The sequence below is a fragment of the Scyliorhinus torazame genome, chromosome 10 (assembly GCF_047496885.1).
Source record: "Scyliorhinus torazame isolate Kashiwa2021f chromosome 10, sScyTor2.1, whole genome shotgun sequence".
NCBI classification, from domain to species: domain Eukaryota; kingdom Metazoa; phylum Chordata; class Chondrichthyes; order Carcharhiniformes; family Scyliorhinidae; genus Scyliorhinus; species Scyliorhinus torazame.
This window is the reverse complement of record NC_092716.1, coordinates 179,753,582-179,773,065: the sequence shown is the minus strand read 5'-3', so window position 1 is coordinate 179,773,065 and position 19,484 is coordinate 179,753,582. Positions and strand designations below refer to the sequence as shown.

The following is a 19,484-nucleotide window of genomic DNA, read 5'->3' as shown; positions in this document are numbered from 1 at the left end:
TAATATATTTGTGCTATCCGTAACGTACCAATCTTCACCCACATTCTTAATACATAAAATTAGGTAGCAGATCAGCTATGATCGCAGAAGGGTGAAACAGACTTAAGGGGGCCAAATGACCTACATATGGCAAGTGGGCTGGAGCACAAGGTAGATTTGCTGTGCATTTACAGGGCTTTGTAAGTACTGTATAGTTTTAGTCTCGGTACCAAATACAGGAGATACACTTTAGCGGGACCACAAAAGTTCACTGGATTGATTGGTGATGGCAGGGCTCTCTTGAGGGAGAGATGGAGTAGAATCAGTTCATATTCTATGGTTTGAGAGGCAATCACATGGATAAATTCTTTAAAGTCCTCCAGTATAAATGCAGAGATTTGTCTGGCCGGAAAGTCAAGAACTAGGGATCATAGTCTCAGGATAAGGGAGTGAGGAGTTCTTTCACAGAGGGTTGTGAATCTTTGAGAGATTCAAATTCTCTAGTCTACTCCACTATGTTCCCCCAGAGTATATTTTGAGGGAATAGATAGGTTTTTGGGAATAAAAGGAAAAGAGGGTGAAGGAGGAGTTGATGTCAAAGCTTAACCATGATGTTACACAAAAGGCAGAGCAGGCTGGAAGGACGCAAAGTCCATCCCGACTCCTATTTCTTATGTTTTAAATTTAAAAAAAAAAATTTCCGAGTACCCAATTCATTTAATTCCAATGAAGGGCAATTTAGTGTGACCAATCCACCGATCCTGCAGATCTTTGGGTTGTGGGGGCAAAACCCACACACACGAGGAGACTTTGCAAACTCCACACGGACAGTGACCCAGAGCCAGGATCGAACCTGGGACCTCAGCGGCGAGACAGCAATGCTAACCACTGCGCCACCACGTTGTCCTATTTCTAATGTTCTTATTAAAGTAGATTGAATCAGCAATGAGATATATCAAGAGGTAGAACAGGAGTGGGTCTTCAGCATAGCTCTCTGCAGGATGCTAAAAATGTTCCCTCTTTGCTGTAGGTGCAGTAGACAGAAGGGCAGCATCCTTCTCACAAGCTGACAATGCTCTCACTTTCAAGCACGCCATTCTGTAAGATTAGGAAGAATAAACTAGCCTCTTTATCCCAAATGATCCAAGTCATTGCTCATTAAGCCCAAGAGAGAAAGGCCTGCCACAATAAACAGGTTAATCAGTACAAGCTGCAAGAAGAGACTTCTTTTCCTTGGCACAATGCAAATCCATTTACATGCATTGCTACACCTGAAGTTCAATGTTATTGTACTACATAGTTAAGTGGCAGAGTTTAATTGTCATTCTGCAGTCTGAACACAAGGTATACATTGTAAATAAGTTGTTTAATGATTTAGACAAATTATACTCACAGCTGGAGGCAGAGGACTCCAGCACATTCTTCCTCTTAGCACTTGATTTACGCAATGATTTCTTAACTGCTTCCTGTACCATGGCAGTCCGTTGAACATTCAATGAATATTTATCCACCAACTTAAGGCAGCTGGACCGGCGGCTGGCAGTGCTTTTACGTACTGACCTATGAACCATTCTACGAGTAGCCTGGCTTTCATCTTCGGAGATGCAGTTCTCATCGAGAGCTAAGGATCCCGGAATATTATTTAACTCCTGGCCAGCTAAACAATATTCACTCTCCACCCTATTTTCTTTAGCAGCAACAGCCTCTGCTATTTTCACCTTGGTTGCTGCACGATTTGGACTCTTGGCAGTTACTGCAGTGGCAGGAGTCAATGTTTCTAAAATGGATCCATTTAAAGGAGTTGGTTTTGTTTCAAATTCCTTTTGAGCCAATTTCATTTCTTCAGAAGTAGTAAGCAGAGTTTTGGTCAAGTTAACGGTCTGACCTTTTTTGTGCAACTCCACACTTTTCCTACAGTCATTCAGTGACAGAACAACCAATGGCACACGACCGTTCACTGGGATAAAAGGGGACTCACTGTTTTTCTCAGTTTCAAGATTGGCTTCCGCTATTGCACGTGCTGTTGATCGTGTTAAGCGTACAGGATGGGTCTGCTCAATTATTTTATTGCAACCACCATCATCTTCCTCAACCAACCTACTTTGGATTTTTGTCCGTTGAATTGAAGAACGTCTTAAATTCCTTCGGTTTCTAGAAAGTCTGGAGAAATAAAATCTCTGCATAAATCAGATTAACTTTGAGGTACAGCTCTCAAATGAGGATAGCAAAATTCACATTTGCAATAGTTTTCTTTACACAAGCGTTAGGGACATGCCTCAACTCTGGCTCAGTTCCACCAGTTCGAATTGTTCACTACTTTTCCACCATGACAGCACAAAAGCTGATGCCAGCAACTATTTTACCATGGAGGTGAACACATCCAAGCCATGTCCTGTTCTCACCAAAACATGCACAACCACAACCTCGGTTCTAAAAACACTGGCTGACATGTTTTGACATAGGCAGAGGAGTTGAGCAGGACCTCGCAAGGGAAAGCTGGCGCAATGTACCCAGAGGAAAAAGATTCACCTCCATGTTACTTGCCAATTGTTCCATAGTGGTCAGAAACTTCTCTGAGCATTTTGTTGAACTAAGTAAGATCTCATCTTTCTTCTATATCACTATTTATCAGAAAAAGAAACTGGGCTTCCCCACAACCACCACACCCCTCCCCAACCTCAGCAATCTTTTACTAATTTTTGCCATTTGATCTTTCAAAGTTAGGATAGATCGGTCTCCAAGATGCCACAAAATTCTACACCAGCACCTTTGGGAAATACAGCAACTCATTCACATCTGCAAACATGACTGTAGTTGGATAGGCAACCTCTGTATATACTTCCCTGCAGCACGGCAGCACAAGTGGCTAGCACTGTGGCTTCACAGCGCCAGGATCCCAGGTTTGCTGGGTCACTGTGTGCGGATTCTGCACATTCTCCGTGTCTGCGTGGGTTTCCTCCCACAGTCCAAAGACATGCAGGTTAGGTGGATTGGCCATGCTAAATTGCTGTTAGCATCCAAAAAGGTTTAGGAGGGGTTAATGGGTTACGGGGATATGGTGTAAGTGAGGGATTAAGTGGGTTGGGGCAGACTCGATGCGCCAAATGGCCTCCTTCTGCACTGTATGTTCTATGTTCAGACTCCTAGGATTTACTAAAGTCAAAGCAATTCCAAACTATCCAGCAGACTGCTCAGAGCCAGCAAGCAAGTGGTTCACAGCCTGAAAAAAGATAGAATTTTACATGAAAAATAGGAGCACAAGTAGCCCATACAATCCTTTGGAGTCGGCTCAGCCATTCGTTATGATCACAGCTGATCTTCTGCCTCAACTTCAATTTCCAACCGCTCCCCATAGCCATTGATTCCAAAACCAAAAAATCTATCTCGGCCAACAATGGAGCACCCACAACCCCCGACTGAAGACATTTCTCATCTCAAGTCGCCAATGAGCAACTCTTTAGTGTGGGATTATTTCCCCATGTCCTAGGCTCTTCAGTCAAGGGCAAAATCAATCCCTCAATGCCGATCCTAACAAGCATCTTCAGAATCCTGTATGCTTAAATTCTTCCAAATCACCAGAGGGTATCGGCCAAATTAACTCAGCCCATCATAGGTCAGGTCAACCGTCCCATCTCAGGAATTAAATAGAGTAAGCATTTGTTGCATTGACTCCAAAATATAAATATTCTCCCACAGATATGGAGACCAAAACTGTGCACCGGATATGGAGTAGACCAACCTCCCTCTGAACATCAACATTTACAAGTTTTGCATCTGTTAAAACAAAAAATGAATTCTGCTACCATTTGTATTCCCCCTCAGCTGGTATTCAGACCTAGCTTTTGCCAGCAAACCTGGATACATTGATCTCTTTTCAAGTCATTAATATAGAATGTCAACACTCAAAAGCCTCAGCACTGATCGTAGCAGCACAACACTAATTACAGCCTGTCAACGTTTGTAAGGTGATTGACTCAACTGCCCTCTGAAACCACTCAAGTCAATTAGGGAGGTTGAGAGGGGACAGATTTCTGGAAATGTACTCGAGAGCTTTTTATATCACCATGTCAACAGTCCAACAAGGGATGGTGCAGTGCTGGACGTAGTTCTGGGGAACGAAGCAAGGCAGGTGCTCGAGGTAGCAGTGGGGCAGCATTTTAGTGATAGCAACCACAACACTAAGTTTTAAATTTGTCATTGAAAAAGAAATAGCCTGCAAAAAAAAAAAAAAAAAGCTGCTTTGAATTGGGGCATTAAAATAAGGCAGGATTTGGCAAAAGTAGACTGGGAACAGCTACTTCTGGGTAAATCTACAGCAGATATAGGATGTTCAAAATGGAATTAGCGAGTGTGCAGGTCCAACATGTTCCCTTTAAGGTGAAATGTAGGAGCAACAAGTCCAGAGAACCCTAGATATCTAGGAATATTCAGGACTGGACAAGAAGGAAAAGGGAGCATATCTACAGAGACCCTTGTTGACTACAGAAATTGCAGGAAGGAACTCAAAAAAGCAATTACGACAGCAAAGAAGGGGCACAAGAAAGCATTGGCGGGTTAAGGTTAGGGAAAACCCCAAGATATTCCATAAGTATATTATGGGGAAGAGGATAACCCAGGAAAGAGGAGGACACATTAGGGACCAAGGGGGTAATCTGTGCGTCAAGCTGGATGACATTGGTAGGGCGTTAAAAAGTAATTCACATCTATCAACACTTGAGGAGGAGGATGTGGGTGCAGAATTCAGATAGAGGGAGGTTGTTGAGCAGTTTGACAAAGGGTGTGAGGTGGTATTGGAGGTTTTGGTGGGCTTAAAAGTGGACAAACCCCCAGGTCCACAAATGTTGTAACCAAGGCTGCAGTGGGAGGCAAGGGAGGAAATGACAGGGGCTCAATTTTTAACTTCTCTCTGGCCACAGAGGAGGTACCAGAGGACTGCTAATGTGGTTCCACTTTTCAAGAAGAGTGGAGTGGTAAAGGTAAGCCAGGAAATTCATTCGTGACTCTTCAGATAATGAAGCTGCCCATGTCAAAATGCAGCAAGACCTGGACGTGATCCAGGCTTGGGCTGACAAGAGGCAAGTTATATTTGTGCCACACAAGTGCCAGGTAATGACCATCTCCTACAAGAGAGGATCAAACCACCACCCGTTAACATGCAATGGCATTACCATCGCTGAATCACCCACAATCAACATGCTGGGGGTTATAATTGATCAGAAAACTGAACTAGACTAGCCGCATTAATACTGTGGCCATCAGGGGAGGGCAAAGACCCCCTCCAAAGCCTGTCCACCACCTACAAGGCACAAGTCAGGAATGTAATGGAATACTTTCAACTTGCCTGATTGAGTGCAGCTCCAACACACAAGAATCTCAACAACATCCAGGACAAATAGCCAGTTTGATGCTCCACCTTCTACAAATATTCAAACCCTCCAACACCAACAAACAGTGACAGTCATGTGTAACATGTACAAGAGGCACTGCAGTAACTCATCAAGGTTCCTTCAACATCTTCTAAACCCACGACCACTACCATCTAGAAGGACAAGAGCAGCAGATATCTGGGAACCCACCACCTGGAGGGTCCCCTCCAAGTCACTCACTACCCTGACTTGGAAATACATCGCCGTTCCTTCACCGTCGCTGGGGCAAATCCTGGAACTCCCTCCCTAACAGCATAGTGGGTGGACCTCCACCTCAAGAACAGCAGTGGTTTAAGAAGGCAACTCACCACCTTCTGAAGGGCAACTAGGGATGGGCAATAAATGCCTAACGAGCGACGCCCACATTTTGTAAATGAATTATTTTGGAAACAGACAAGTGAGTCTCACATCAGTGATAGTTATTGGAGAAAAGTCTGAAGGACAGAATCAATCGCCCTTGGATTTAATCGGGGCAGTCAGCATGGCTTTGTCAGAGGGAGGTCATGCCTAACACATTTGATTGAATTTTTCAAGTAGATGACCAGGTATGTAGATGAGGATAATGTATTTGATGTCGCTCGAAGATTGGCCGGGTGGTTGACAGTGAAGGTGGTCTTGGGTTACAGGAAGTAGGCACGGATTGGTCAGATGGGCACATCAGTGGCAGATGGAATGCAATCCTGAAAAGTGGAGATGATGCACTTTGTAAGGAGAAACACAAGGGAGCATTCATTGAAATGCACGAGGAAGCTCAAGAGGAATAGAGGGATCTTGGGGTGCTTGCTCACAGATCCCTAAAGGCGGTAGGACAAGTTAATAAGGCAGTTAAGAAAGAATATGGGACACGTGCCTTCAACATCTTCCAAACCCACGACCACTACCATCTAGAAGGACAAGAGCAGCAGATATCTGGGAACCCACCACCTGGAGGGTCCCCTCCAAGTCATCTTCATGTGCCTTCATAGAATACAAGAGCAGTGCATTGAAACTGTACAGGACTTTGGTTAGGCCACAGCTGGAGTACTGTGTGCAGTTCTGGCCACTGCACTATAGGAAGGATGTGCTTGCACTAGAGGGTGCAGAGGAGAGTCACCAGAATGTTGCATGTCTGTGATGGAGCATTTTATCTATGAAGAGAGGTTGGATAAGCAGTTGTTTTCTTTGGAGCAGAGAAGACTGAGAGGGGATCTGATTGAAGTGTATAAGATTATGAGGAGCAAAGAAACAGCTGCCCCCTTAGTTGAATAGTAAATAACCCTTCAGGGGGTATAATTGTAAGGTGAAAGGAGGTATAGATGGGATTTGAGGAAATTTCTCTTCACCCAGAGGATAGTAGGAATCTGGAGTGCATTTCCTAGGAGGGTAGTTGAGGCAGGAAACTTCACAATCTTTAAAAAGTAATTGGACGATCACTTGAAACTCCTTAACATTCAAGGCTATGGGCTAAGTGCTGGGAAGTGGGATTAGACCACTAAAACTTTACCTTTACAAAAAAAAACTGAAATCATATCAATCTGAAATCATATCAATCAATCGGGGCTGTTTAGCACAGGGCTAAATCGCTGGCTTTTAAAGCAGAACCAGGCAGGCCAGCAGCACGGTTGAGTTCCCGAACCAGCCACCCCGAACAGGCGCCGGAATGTGGCGACTAGGGGCTTTTCACAGTAACTTCATTTGAAGCCTACTTGTGACAATAAGCGATTTATTTCATTTCATTTCAATCTGTTAGATTGAACTATACCACATTTCACTAACACCACTTACCTCTTACTGAAATCTTGGGCCACAGATGGACGTCTCCTACGCCTCTTTCTCTCTGAAGGTGTTTTGGGCATCAACTCAGGCTCTGCATTAAAATCACTGAAAAACATTTCAATTTGCGTAGTAAAACTCATCTCTATTCAATATTATGATGTAACTGGGATTACGGAGACATGGCTCCATGGTGACCAAGGATAGGAACTAAACATTGAGGACTATTCAGTTTTTAGGCAGGACAGACATAAAAGAAAAGGTGGTGGAGTTGCAATGTTGATTAAAGAAGATAGTGGTACAATATTGCAAAAGATATTAATACAGATGATGTGGAATCAATCTGGATCGAGCTGAGAAACATCATGGGGAAAAAACATTTGCAGGGATGGTATACAAACCACCAAACTGCAGTGCTAATGTTGGGAATAGTACGAGGCAGGAAATTAGAGATGTGTGATTAAAGGAACATCGGTGGGTCCCGCTGAAGCATCTCTGCATTCTCCTCACAGCTCACCCTCCCACCCAACTTTGTATCACCTGCAAATTTGGAGAAAATAAATTTAGTTCCCTCGCCCTAAATCATTAACATGTGAACAATTGGGGTCCGAGAACATATCCCTGCGATACCCCTCTAGTTATTGCCTGCCATACAGAAAAAGACCAATTTATTCCAACTTTTTGCTTCCATTTTAAAAAAAAATTCAGTGTATCCAATTATTTTTTTTCCAGGCCCCGGGACACTGACTGTTTCGAGTTTGCACATTCTCCCCAAGTCTGCGTGGGTCTCACCCCCACAACCCAAAGATGTACAAGGTAGGTGAATTGCCACATTAAATTGCCCCTCAAGTGGGTGGGAGGGTGAGCTGTGAGGAGAATGCAGAGATACTTCAGCGGGACTTGGACAGGCTGAGTGAGTGGGCACATGCAGTATAATGTGGATAAATGGGAGGTTCTCCACTTGCGGTCGCAAAAATAGGAAGGCAGATTATTATTGGAATGGATGTAAATTGAGAGAGAGGTGGATACTCAGCAAGACCTTGGTGTCCTCACGTATCAGTCGCTGAAAGTAAGTGTGCAGGTACAGCAGGCAGTAAAAGGTGGCAAATGGTATGTTGGCCTTCATAGAGAAAGGATTTGTGGATTTGAATATAGGAAGAGACAGGATTTACTGCAAATGTACAGAGCATTGGTGAGGCCACACCTGGAGTATTGTGTGCAGTTTTGGTGTCCTTATCAGAGGAAGGATGTTCTTGCTGTGGAGGGAATGCAACGTAGATTTACCAGACTGATTCCCTGGATGGCAGGACTGTCATACAAGGAGACACCAAGTCAGTTAGGATTATATTAATTGCAGTTTTGAAGAGTGGGGGGGGGGGGGGGTCTCATATAAACTTACAAAATTCGGATTAGACATGGTGGATTCAGAAAGAATGGTGCCGATGCTTTGGGGGGGGTGGGGGGGAGAGAGGAGATGTGCTTTAGAACTAGGGGTCATAGTTTGAAGAAAGGGGTTAATCTTTTAGGACTGCGGAGAAATTTCTTCACCCAGAGAGTGGCGAATCTGTGGAATTATCTACCACAGAATGTAGTTCAGTTCCCATGCTCAGCTGGCTATCAAGTGCTGCCTCTGGTATCTGGAAATCCTGCATGCTAGCCACATGAGCATGTGGCTCTAATAAGCATGTCCTCAATCTCAGGTATGTAGCACTTTGCAAGAACCTGTGTTGGGATTTTGTCCTGCCACCTGATGTTGCAAACAGATCAGTGAAGATGGAATGCTGTGTGTCTGATGCCATTAGGTTGTCCAAGTCTTACACCCATAAAAGTAGTGCAAGAATCACTGCCTGATAGACTTTGACCTTTATCCAGAATATGAAAATGAAATGAAAATCGCTTATTGTCACAAGTAGGCTTCAAATGAAGTTACTGTGAAAAGTCACTAGTCGCCACATTCCGGCACCTGTTCGGGGAGGCTGGTACGAGAATTGAACAGTGCTGTTGGCCTGCCTGGGTCTGCTTCCAAAGCCAGCGATTTAGCCCTGTGCTAAACTAGCTTTATGAGCCTGCCAAATGGAGAGCTTGCTTTTACCAGGTGATGGGTGATTTAGTCATCTAACAGATATTCAGAGAGGATACTCCTAGATAGCAAAACCTCTGAACAAAAGCAGAGTTTGGTTGTTGATAGAAACTGTGGGATATTGGACGATTTGGCCAGGGACAGATTGATAGAAGATCTCTTTCTTCCCCAGATTTGTCAGACCAAGGTTAGGGAAAAGCAACCACCAAGCAGCTAAATGTCATTTAGAGTATGTACTATAGGGCAGCACAGTGGTTAGCACTGCTGCCTCACGGCTGAAGACTCTGGTTCGATCCCTACCCGTGTGGAATTTGCACATTCTCCCCGTCTGCATGGGTCTCACCCCCCAAAAGATGTGCCGGGCAGGTGGATTGGCCAAGCTTAATTGCCCCTAAATTAGAAAAAAAAATAATTGGGTACTTAAATTTATAGAAAAAAAAGAATGTAATACGAGAGCAAAGTCACCCACGAACAAGAGTTCACTCAATAGCTGTTCAGTAACCTTTGTGCAGGCTTTAAGTCTTCGCAAGTTAGAGATTGCTGTATGTCCCGATGTGAATGTGTACTCCTGTGTCAAGATCTTGGAGGGCATACTGGACATTGGCCGAAAAGTATATGGCAAACAGAGCTGGAGGCAATATTGCTGGAGGCCTTATTGTTGACAGTAGGGGCACCCAATGACATATCACTTTGCATCCTGCCAGACATTATAGTATTGTAAAATGAGCAAATGTCACAAACTGATTGCAGCAGGGACCAAACATAATTCCTTCCTTCCAATATTTATTCGGAGGAAGTTTCTCTGCATCTGATATTGGATGTCAGACAAGCAGTGAGACAAAACACAGCAACCGAGGGGTGCTAGTAATATAAAACTGAGTGTTGTCTGCCTAATCTAATGGAACCCAACGTGTTTTCTATTGTTGAAGTGTAGCTGTGAAATAGAAGAGGGCCAAACAGGATTGCTTACTGCAAAACAGCAGAGTTACAAACATTCTTCTTCTTCACAGCAAGTTCCAACAATAATGCGTATATATCCAATTGCTAATCGTAATCTACTGCAAGATAAAATGACATTACAGCCACAGATAGAAATACCAAACTTGATTTTTGTGGAGGAATACAGTTGCATTTTGAAAGAGGGATGTTTAGATGGATTCTTGAAACAAACAGAGGAGTGGTTCAAGCAGTAGACATATCAAGGAAGTTATGGCTGCTTGGTGATGCTGTTTGACTGCAATGCTGCCAGTAAATTTTTGCTGCTTTTCTTATTGTTGTGTTTTGAATTTTGCATAAAGTGATGCCTTAATTCAGCCTTTAAGACCATAAGACATAGGAGCAGAATTAGGCCACTTGGCCCATCGAGCTTGCTCCGCCATTCAATAACGGCTGATATTTTCTCATCCCCATTCTCCTGCCTTCTCCCCATAACCCCTTATCAATCAAAATCTATCTATCTCTGTCTTAAAGACACTCAGGTGAATTGGCCTCCACAGCCTTCTGCAGAAAAGAGTTCCACAGATTCACCACCCTCTGGCTGAAGAAATTCCTCATCTCGGTTTTAAAGGATCGCCCCTTTAGTCTGAGATGGTGTCCTCTGGTTCTAGTTTTTCCTACAAGTGGAAACATCCTCTCCCCGTCCACTTATCCAGGAGTCGCAGTATCCTGTAAGTTTCAAGAAGATCCTCCCTCACCCTTCTAAACTCCAACGAGTACAGACCCAGAGTCCTCAACCGTTCCTCATACGACAAGCTCTTCATTCCAGGGATCATTCTTGTGAACCTCCTCTGGACCCTTTCCAAGGCCAGCACATCCTTCCTTAGATATTGGGCCCAAATCTGCTCACAATACTCCAAATGGGGTCTGACCGGAGCCTTATACAGCCTAGAAGTACATCCCTGGTCTTGTATTCTAGCCCTCTAAACATGAATGCTAACCTTGCATTTGCCTTCTTAACTGCTGACTGAACCTGCACATTAACCTTAAGAGAATTGTGAACAAGGACTCCCAAGTCCTTTGTGCCTCTGCTTTCTGAAGCATTTTCCCATTTAGAAAATAGTCTATGCCTAGATTCCTCCTTCCAAAGTGCATAACCTCACTTTTCCACATTGCATTTCATTTGCCACTTCATTGCCCACTCTCCTAGCTTGTCCAAGTCCTTCTGCAGCCCCCTTGCTTCCTCAATACTACCTGTCCCTCTACAGATCTTTGGATCATCTGCAAACTTTGCAACAGTGCCTTCACTACCTTCTTCCAGATCATTAATGTATATTGTAAAAAAAGTTGTGGTCCCAGCACAAGACCCCCGAGGCACACCACTAGTCACTGGCTGCCATCCTGAAAAAGACCCCTTTATCCCCACTCTCTGCCTTCTGCCAGTCAGCCAATCCTCTATCCATGCCAGGATCTTTTTTTTTTTTAAATTTAGAGTACCCACTTCATTTTTTTCCAATTAAGGGGCAATTTAGTGTGGCCAATCCACCTAGCCTGCACATCTTTGGGTTGTGGGGGCGAAACCCACGCAAACACAGGGAGAATGTGCAAACTCCACACGGACAATGACCCAGAGCCGGGATCGAACCTGGGACCTCAGCGCCGTGAGGCAGCAGGGCTAACCCACTGTGCCACCATGCGGCCCTTCATGCCAGGATCTTACCCTGAACACCATGGGCTTTTAACTTATTTAACAGTCTCCTATGAGACACCTTGTCAAAGGCCTTCTGGAAATCTAAATGAATCACGTCCACTGTTTCTCCTTGTCTAACTTCCTTGTTATCTCCTTAAAGAACTCGAACAGATTTGTCAAACACGACCTCTGACAAAGCCGTGCTGACTCAGTTTTATCATGCACTTCCAAGTGCTTTGTGATCTCATCTTTGACTTTAATTTGACAGAATTTGACTTTAATAAACAAATCCTTTAATGATATCTTGAACCAAATGCCAGTTGAAATTCAGCTTTGTTCTTAATGATGTGAAATGATTAGTCTCAGTTTTTTAATTCACCAATCTTCGCAAAATATTTTGAATAACCTACCAAATAGGCCGGTGGTCAAAAGCAAGTTATGGAGTTATACAAAATCTAAACTTCAAATCAGTGCAGATTCATGGGTCAGTTCTGTGGCTAACCACCCCTCAAAACAAGAGACATAACACATAACATGGAATTTGCTATGTCCCAAAGACAATTTTTACCTGATAAACATCTTCTGGGCTTCCTCCTGGATTTCTTCCAGCCATACTGTATTCTCTTTGAAATCTTCAATAACATTATTAAGCTTTCCACTTAAATACTGCAGCATGTTATCAGTGTCCACCATTATGATTGCTTCTCTAGAAGCCATGATGTCACTGAATGACAAAAAAAAAAGTGTCAATTAAAGTTTTGTTTGCTAAATTAAGTGATTTAAATTACCCAGTTTCATTTATAATAATAATATTTATTGTCACAAGTAGGCTTACATTAACACTGCAATGAAGTTACTGAAAAGCCTCTCGTCGCCACACTCTGGCAGTGCCTGTTCGGATACACTTAGGGAGAATTCAGAATGTCCAATTCACCTAACAAGCATGTCTTCAGGGACTTGTGGGAGGAAACCCACGGAGACATGGGGAAAACGTGCAGACTCCGCACAGTGACCCAAGCCAGGAATCGAACCTGGGACCCTGGCGCGGTGAAGCAACAGTGCTAACCACTGCTTTCAAGTCCTGGAATATGTGCCCATGGAACGTGTGACAGCCTTCTTGACGAAAATAAAAACATCACATCATCCAAGAACCATTACCATGAACAATTGCCAGCACTTAGCTAACCTATCACAATCAGGGAACAGTTAAAGCACAAGATACAGAGTCAGCCTTGGTTCAGTGAACTTCTTGCCCGAGTCAGTACATCATGGAATCAAGATCCAGGAGACTCCAACATCACCTCCGCATAGTAATAAATGAATTATGCACCGGGTGAACTTGACATAATCCCGTGCCAGGTTAAGCCGGTGTACAGGGTTCCGTGTCAGGTTAAGCCTGTTGCAATTTAAGCCGGTGTACAGGGTTCATATGACGTGGGCTCATATGAGCAGGTTGTTCCCGGAGGTAGAGGATGTGAGAGGTGCAGGGGAGGGGTAAGGTGGGGTTTGGTCTTGCCTGAAGCTAGGGGGATTCTGGACCTTTATCTTTGAGACATATCAGAGATTGCAGGGCTGAAGATGGTGCCATGCCCATAGGTGGCAATCTTCGGAGTTACTGAAGGGGAGGGGGGCTGATGTCGTGGCCTTCGCCACTCCGATTGCCCAGCAGCGAATTCTATCGTGGTGGAGGTCGGCAGTACCACGGAGGTTGTTGGTATGGTTGGAGGATTGGCAGAGTTCCTACAACTGGAAAAAATTAAGTTCACTTTTAATGGGTCAGAGGAAGGATTTTAAGCAAGGTGGAGGCTCTTCTGGTCTCTATTCAAGAATCAGTTTGTTGCCAATCGGTTTGGGGTGGGGTTGTTTGCTAGTTAAGGGGAGTAAATGGGGAATATGACAAACTGTTTGGAGTTTGGTTGTGTCATGTGGTGTCTTTGGAGGACTGTGATTCATTGATTGTGTTTGGAATAAAATTTTTTTTTTAAATAAATCGTAGTAATAAGAGCATACCGTATAAACATAGATAAGGTCTTTCAGGCGACTCATTAAACTGACCATCTCTTCTCAGGTGACATAACGGATCCAAAGACACTATTCAATAAAGGAAAACTAACACTACCAAAAGAAAGATTGTGGAAAATACCCAAAATCAGTAATGAAAAATCTTTATTTACACTGACTGACCTCCAATTTTCTTACATTACAACTCCCAAGGTTGTGAAATATATAAATCAAGATTTTAAAAATGTTTTCTATAACTTTGCTTTGCTGCACATGTTAAAGAAGTGCTACGATTTGCTTTATGTCAGTTAGTGGGGAAAGAGGGCTCACGCGAGGGGAGATCTGGAAAGTTAGAAATGAAGCGCCAATAGTTCTGGTAATAGATTGTGACAGGAAGGACCAAGGGATAAACACAAGTGTGCATTAGCATACAAGGTCACAATAGAGAAAAACGATAAAAAGTCTGAATTAAAGGATCTTTATAAGAATGCATGTAACATTCATAAGATAGATGAATTGATAGCGCAAATAAAAATGAATTAGTATAATAGCCATTGAAGAAGTGGTTCCAAGGTGACTACGGCTGGGACCTGAATATTCATAGGTATTTGACATTTTAGAACACGAGGAAAAGGTGGTGGGGCAAAGGGGAAACATCATTCCTGCAACCAGTCTGCCAAACTGGTTTAAACCCCCACTGATTCTTCTAAATCCCAACGAATACAGGCCTTGTTGACACAATCTCTCCTCATAGACAATCCTGCCATCCCAGGAACGAGTCTGGTGAACCTTTGCTGCACTCCCTCTATGGCAAGTATATCCTTTTTGAGATAATGAGACCAAAACTGCCCACAATACTAAGATGTGGTCTCACCAAGGCCCTGCAAGCTAACGCAAGACATATTTGTTAGTGTACTCCAGTCCTCTTGCAATGCAGGCCAATATACCATTTGCCTTCCTAACTGCTTGCCCTACAGTATGCCTGCTTTCAGTGACTGGTGTACTAGGACATCCAGGCCCGTTTGTATGTCAACATTTCCCAATCCATCGCCATTTAAATAATACTCTGCCATTCTGTTTCTGCATCCAAAGTGGATAATTTCACATTTATCTGACACACATTTGCCCACTCGCTCAACTTGCCTAAATCACCATGAAGCCTCTTAACCAAGTTGTGTCATCAGCAAGCTTGGAAATGTTACTTTTTGTTTCCTCATCCAAATCATTGATGTATATCTTGAGTAGGTGGGCCCCAAGCACTGATCCCTACAGGACCCTACTAGTCAATGCCTGCCACTTCGAACAAGGCCCATTTATTCCTACTCATAGATCATAGAATTTACAGTGCAGAAGGAGGCCATTCGGCCCATCGAGTCTGCACCGGCTGTTGTAAAGAGCACCCTACCCAAGGTCAACACCGCCACCCTATCCCCATAACCCAGTAACCCCACCCAACACTAAGGGCAATTTTGGACACGAAGGGCAATTTATCATGCCCAATCCACCTAACCTGCACATCTTTGGACTGTGGGAGGAAACCCACGCACACACGGGGAGGATGTGCAGACTCCGCACACAGTGACCCAAGCCGGAATCGAACCTGGGACCCTGGAGCTGTGAAGCAATTGTGCTATCCACAAGGCTACCGTGCTGCCCCTACTGTTTCCTATCTGCTAACCAATTCTCAATACATGCCAATACATTACACACAATCCCATGTACTTTAAATTTGCACACCAATCTGAAAATTCAAATACACCACATCCACTGGTTCACCCTTACCTATTCTACTAGTTTCATCCTCAAAGAAAATGAACGGAGGTTTGTTAAACATGATTGCCCTTTCATAAATACATGTTGACTTTGTCTAATCCTGTTGATATTCTCCAAGTGGTCTATGTAATAGACTAGTATTTTCCCTATGACTGACGTTAGGCTAACTGGTGTTTAATTCAGTTTTCTCCCTCCCTCCTTTTTAAAATAGAGTGGGGTTACATTTGCCGCCTTGCAATCTGCCACGACTGTTCTAGAATATACAGAATTTTAGAAGATGACAACCAACGCACCCACGATTTCCATGACCACCTCATTTAACTCCCTGGGATGTAGATAATCAGTCCCATTCATTGCCTCAATACTTTTTTTTAGTAATAATAATTTCCTTAAATTTTTCCTTCTCACTAGACCCTGGATTCCTTCGCATTTCTGGGAAGTTATTTGTGTTTTATGTGTAGACAGAACAAAGTAGCTGTTTAATTGCTCTGCAATTTCCTGGTTCTCCATTATATATTCTCCTGTTTCGGACTTCACTAATCTTTTTATATACGTGGAAGCTTTTATAGTCCACTTTTACGTGGGACTTATTTTCGCCTCTCAATCAATCTCTTTGTCCTCCTTTGTTGAATACTAAACTTCCCCCATCCTCATGTTGGATACCTTTTCTAGCAACTGTATAGGACTCCTCTTTGGATCAAATATTATCCTTAAATTTATTTTGTAAGCCCTGGTTGGGCCGCTTTTCTTGTGTTTCTGCACTGATACAATTCCGAGATGAGTTCCTAGTTCCAATTCACTTTTGTAGTTTCCTTTGTTTAGATTTGGGATTAAAAACAGAAAATACTGGACAATCTCAGCAGGCCGAACAGCATCTGTGGAGAGAGAGAGCTAATGTTTTGAGTCTGGATGACTTTGTCAAAGCTCATTTGGGAGCTAGTTTCAGATCAGACTTCTTTACTTTCCATCCTAATGAACATCTATCATGTTAGTCATTTTCCCCGAAAGGATCCTGCACAATGTTACAGTTGGTTTGTGATGCAGAATAAGGCCAGCAACGCAGGTTCAATTCCCGTACCAGCTGATAATTCTGAATTCTCCCTGTGATCCCGAACAGGTGCCGGATTGTGGCAACTAGGGGGCTTTTCACAGTAACTTCATTGCAGCGTTAATGTAAGCCTACTGATATTTAGGCAAGAAAGAGTATTGTAAGATTATTAATCAAAAGCAAAATACTGCAGAGGCTGCAAATCTGAAATAAAAACAGAAAAAAGTGCTGGATTAACGCAGCAGGTCTGACAGCACCTGTGGAGAGAGAAAAGGACCTGTGGAGAGAGAAAAACACCATATGACCTTTCTGCAGAACTGAAAAGGGATAGAAATGCGATGAATCATATACTTGATAGAGGGGAGAAAGGGGCATGGTGGAATGAAAAGATTACTAACACCTTCTCATTGCAGAATACCAAATCTAGGATAGCACATTCCCCAGTTGGTTCCTCAATATACTGGTCTAAAACACCATCGTGTACGCTCCAAAAATTCATCTGCCACAATATTGATGCTAATTTGATTTGTACAGCCTATATGCAGATTAAAGTCACCCATAACTACTGTAGCATCCTGCCATGTTGCAACTTAAAAAAAGAAATTTGGAGTTTGAAACCACCAAATATTTACTATCAAGAGTTTGGGGTTGAGAGAGAAATAAACTCCAGTTGATGCCCGATCACACCTATTTAAAAGTCAATCCGATGCACATGCATCACGTATTTCCTGTTTAATGCCAACCCCTGCCACTAGTTTGGAGGCCTAGACAACTCCCACTAATGTTTTCCTCCCCTTGTTGCTCCTCAGCTCCACCTAGACCAATTCTACATCAAGTTGTTCTGAGTCAATATACTCTGTTGCCAGATAGAAATGCAAATCTTTGAACATTTCCTTAGAAACATAAAAACACACATTGATATGCTAAAACCATTGTTTAAAATTTGCTTTCAAACATTTGGATGCAGGAAACGATAAGGAAATAGTGTAGATGGGCTTTAGAGTGGTTTCACAGGTCGGCGCAACATCAAGGGCCGAAGGGCCTGTACTGTGCTGTAATGGTCTATGTTCTATGAATAATCACAACACGCCAATCTACACTTTAATCCTCTCCCAAGATATTCAGACAGCCCACTTTCTCAAGCGATAATTCCAGTTATGAACATCTCTCACCATCACCCAGTTGGACTTTCCTTCTCATCAGAAACGCTCCCAATGACACCATTTCTGTCAAATGTCCTATATTTTTAAAGTGCTATTGGCAAACTAAAAATAATTATCGCATATACGTTTTTAAAATTGATTGAACTTTTCTTGGAGATGGTCATTGCCTGACACTTGTATGGAGTCAATTTTACTTATCGCTTACCAGCACAATCCTGAATGTGCCTGCATTTAGTCAGACCTGGACAGCAGACACTTCTACTGTTCAAACTCTAGCTTTCCGAAAGCTAGTGTTTGAAACAAATTGTTGGACTTTAACCTGGTGTTGTAAGACTTCTTACTGTGCTCACCCCAGTCCAACACCGGCATCTCCACATCATGACTCTTCAAACTGTAATTGAACACTGTACCATCAAGGAGCATCTTCACCTTATGATGGAGGGAAGGTCATTAAGTAGCCCGTGACAATGCTTTTAATTGTTAGTGATATAAATTATTAAACCGTTGTACTAAGCTAATGTAGAGGAACAATAACTTAATTTGAAGTCTCAATAACATACATAAGCTGCCTCTCCATAATATTCAAATACCAAGCAAAACAGCGAAGAGGTTGCAAAAAGTCAGATGAGTGTGCGGAGAAAAAAGACGTTGAAAGGTACATGCCGCGAAACGAACAGTGTCACCCGGTGACAAATACGTCTAGTCTCACTCTGCCATTTTGCAGCTTAAAAAACACAAAAGAAACAAACCAAATATTCGTTATCTGGGGTTGAGAGAGAAACTAATTCCAATTGCGGCCCCCCGCGGTATTTAAAGTCAATCCGATAGCAACCCCCGGTCTCCCGGGGAGGCCGTGCTGTTTGCTCCCAGACAGCAACTTTTTTACCGGTTCACACCGCCCAGCGCCGCCGCCGCCAGGCCTGCCGCTCTGGGAGAGTTTGAAGTCGCCTTTCCTCCCGCAGGGCTGGGGTGGGGAGGGAAGAGAGCCAGCCGGAGCCGCCGTCAGCAGCACCCTCCTCCCAGCCCGGTCCTGACACCGGCAGAGAGCAGCAGCAGCCGCTTACCGGAAGGTCGCGGAGAAACCCGAGAGCGCCGAGCAACCACCGCGCGCGCCCTCACCCGTTTAAACTTTTAAATTCAGCGGCAGTTGCAGCCCGAACCAATGGCGGCCAAGGAGCCGCCCTGACGCAGACGCCGGAACTGACGCACAGACGCCGGAACTGACGCACAGACGCCGGAACTGACGCAAGAGTCCCTGCTCCATACATTTAGGCCGGGAGGGACTTCCGTCATGGCTCTGCACTTACCCCGCCCCCTTCCAGAATCACGAGTACATCATCGTATCCTCAACCGATCAACCCTCTCGCCATTTGCACCAGCTTCAAACTGATGCCACCGTATTCTGTTGTCTGCTTTGTCCTCTCAGTGTTCCAAGGGGACTAACTTTCCCCACATCTTGGTCCACTGCTCAATCATCACTCACCCTCCCTCCCTTCCCACGCAAGCATAGAAGTAACGACCATCCTTTCACATTGTCCCTTTTGACTTGCAGGAGATAGAGTCATAAGAGTTTTTACAACACAGAGGCCCATCGTGTCTGTGCCGGCCATCAAACACCTATCATAAACCTGTATTC

General features: G+C 43.7%; 1 protein-coding gene across 8 annotated transcripts in view; it reads right to left on the bottom strand.

Moving 5' to 3' along the window:
• The window catches only part of incenp (inner centromere protein), a 62,807-nt gene extending 43,765 nt beyond the window's left edge, over positions 1-19,042 (bottom strand). For 2 of the 8 annotated variants that reach the window (XM_072466037.1, XM_072466044.1), the window contains exons 1-4: positions 18,409-18,524; positions 12,432-12,587; positions 7,170-7,265; positions 1,373-2,139 (exon numbers count right to left, since the gene is read on the bottom strand). In XM_072466037.1, the coding sequence (XP_072322138.1) occupies positions 1,373-2,139; positions 7,170-7,265; positions 12,432-12,587; positions 18,409-18,509 (1,120 nt within the window). In that variant the 5' untranslated portion in view covers positions 18,510-18,524. The other 6 variants (XM_072466041.1, XM_072466039.1, XM_072466042.1 and 3 more) reach the window with 6 other exon arrangements.
• Positions 19,043-19,484: the final 442 nt, after the last annotated feature.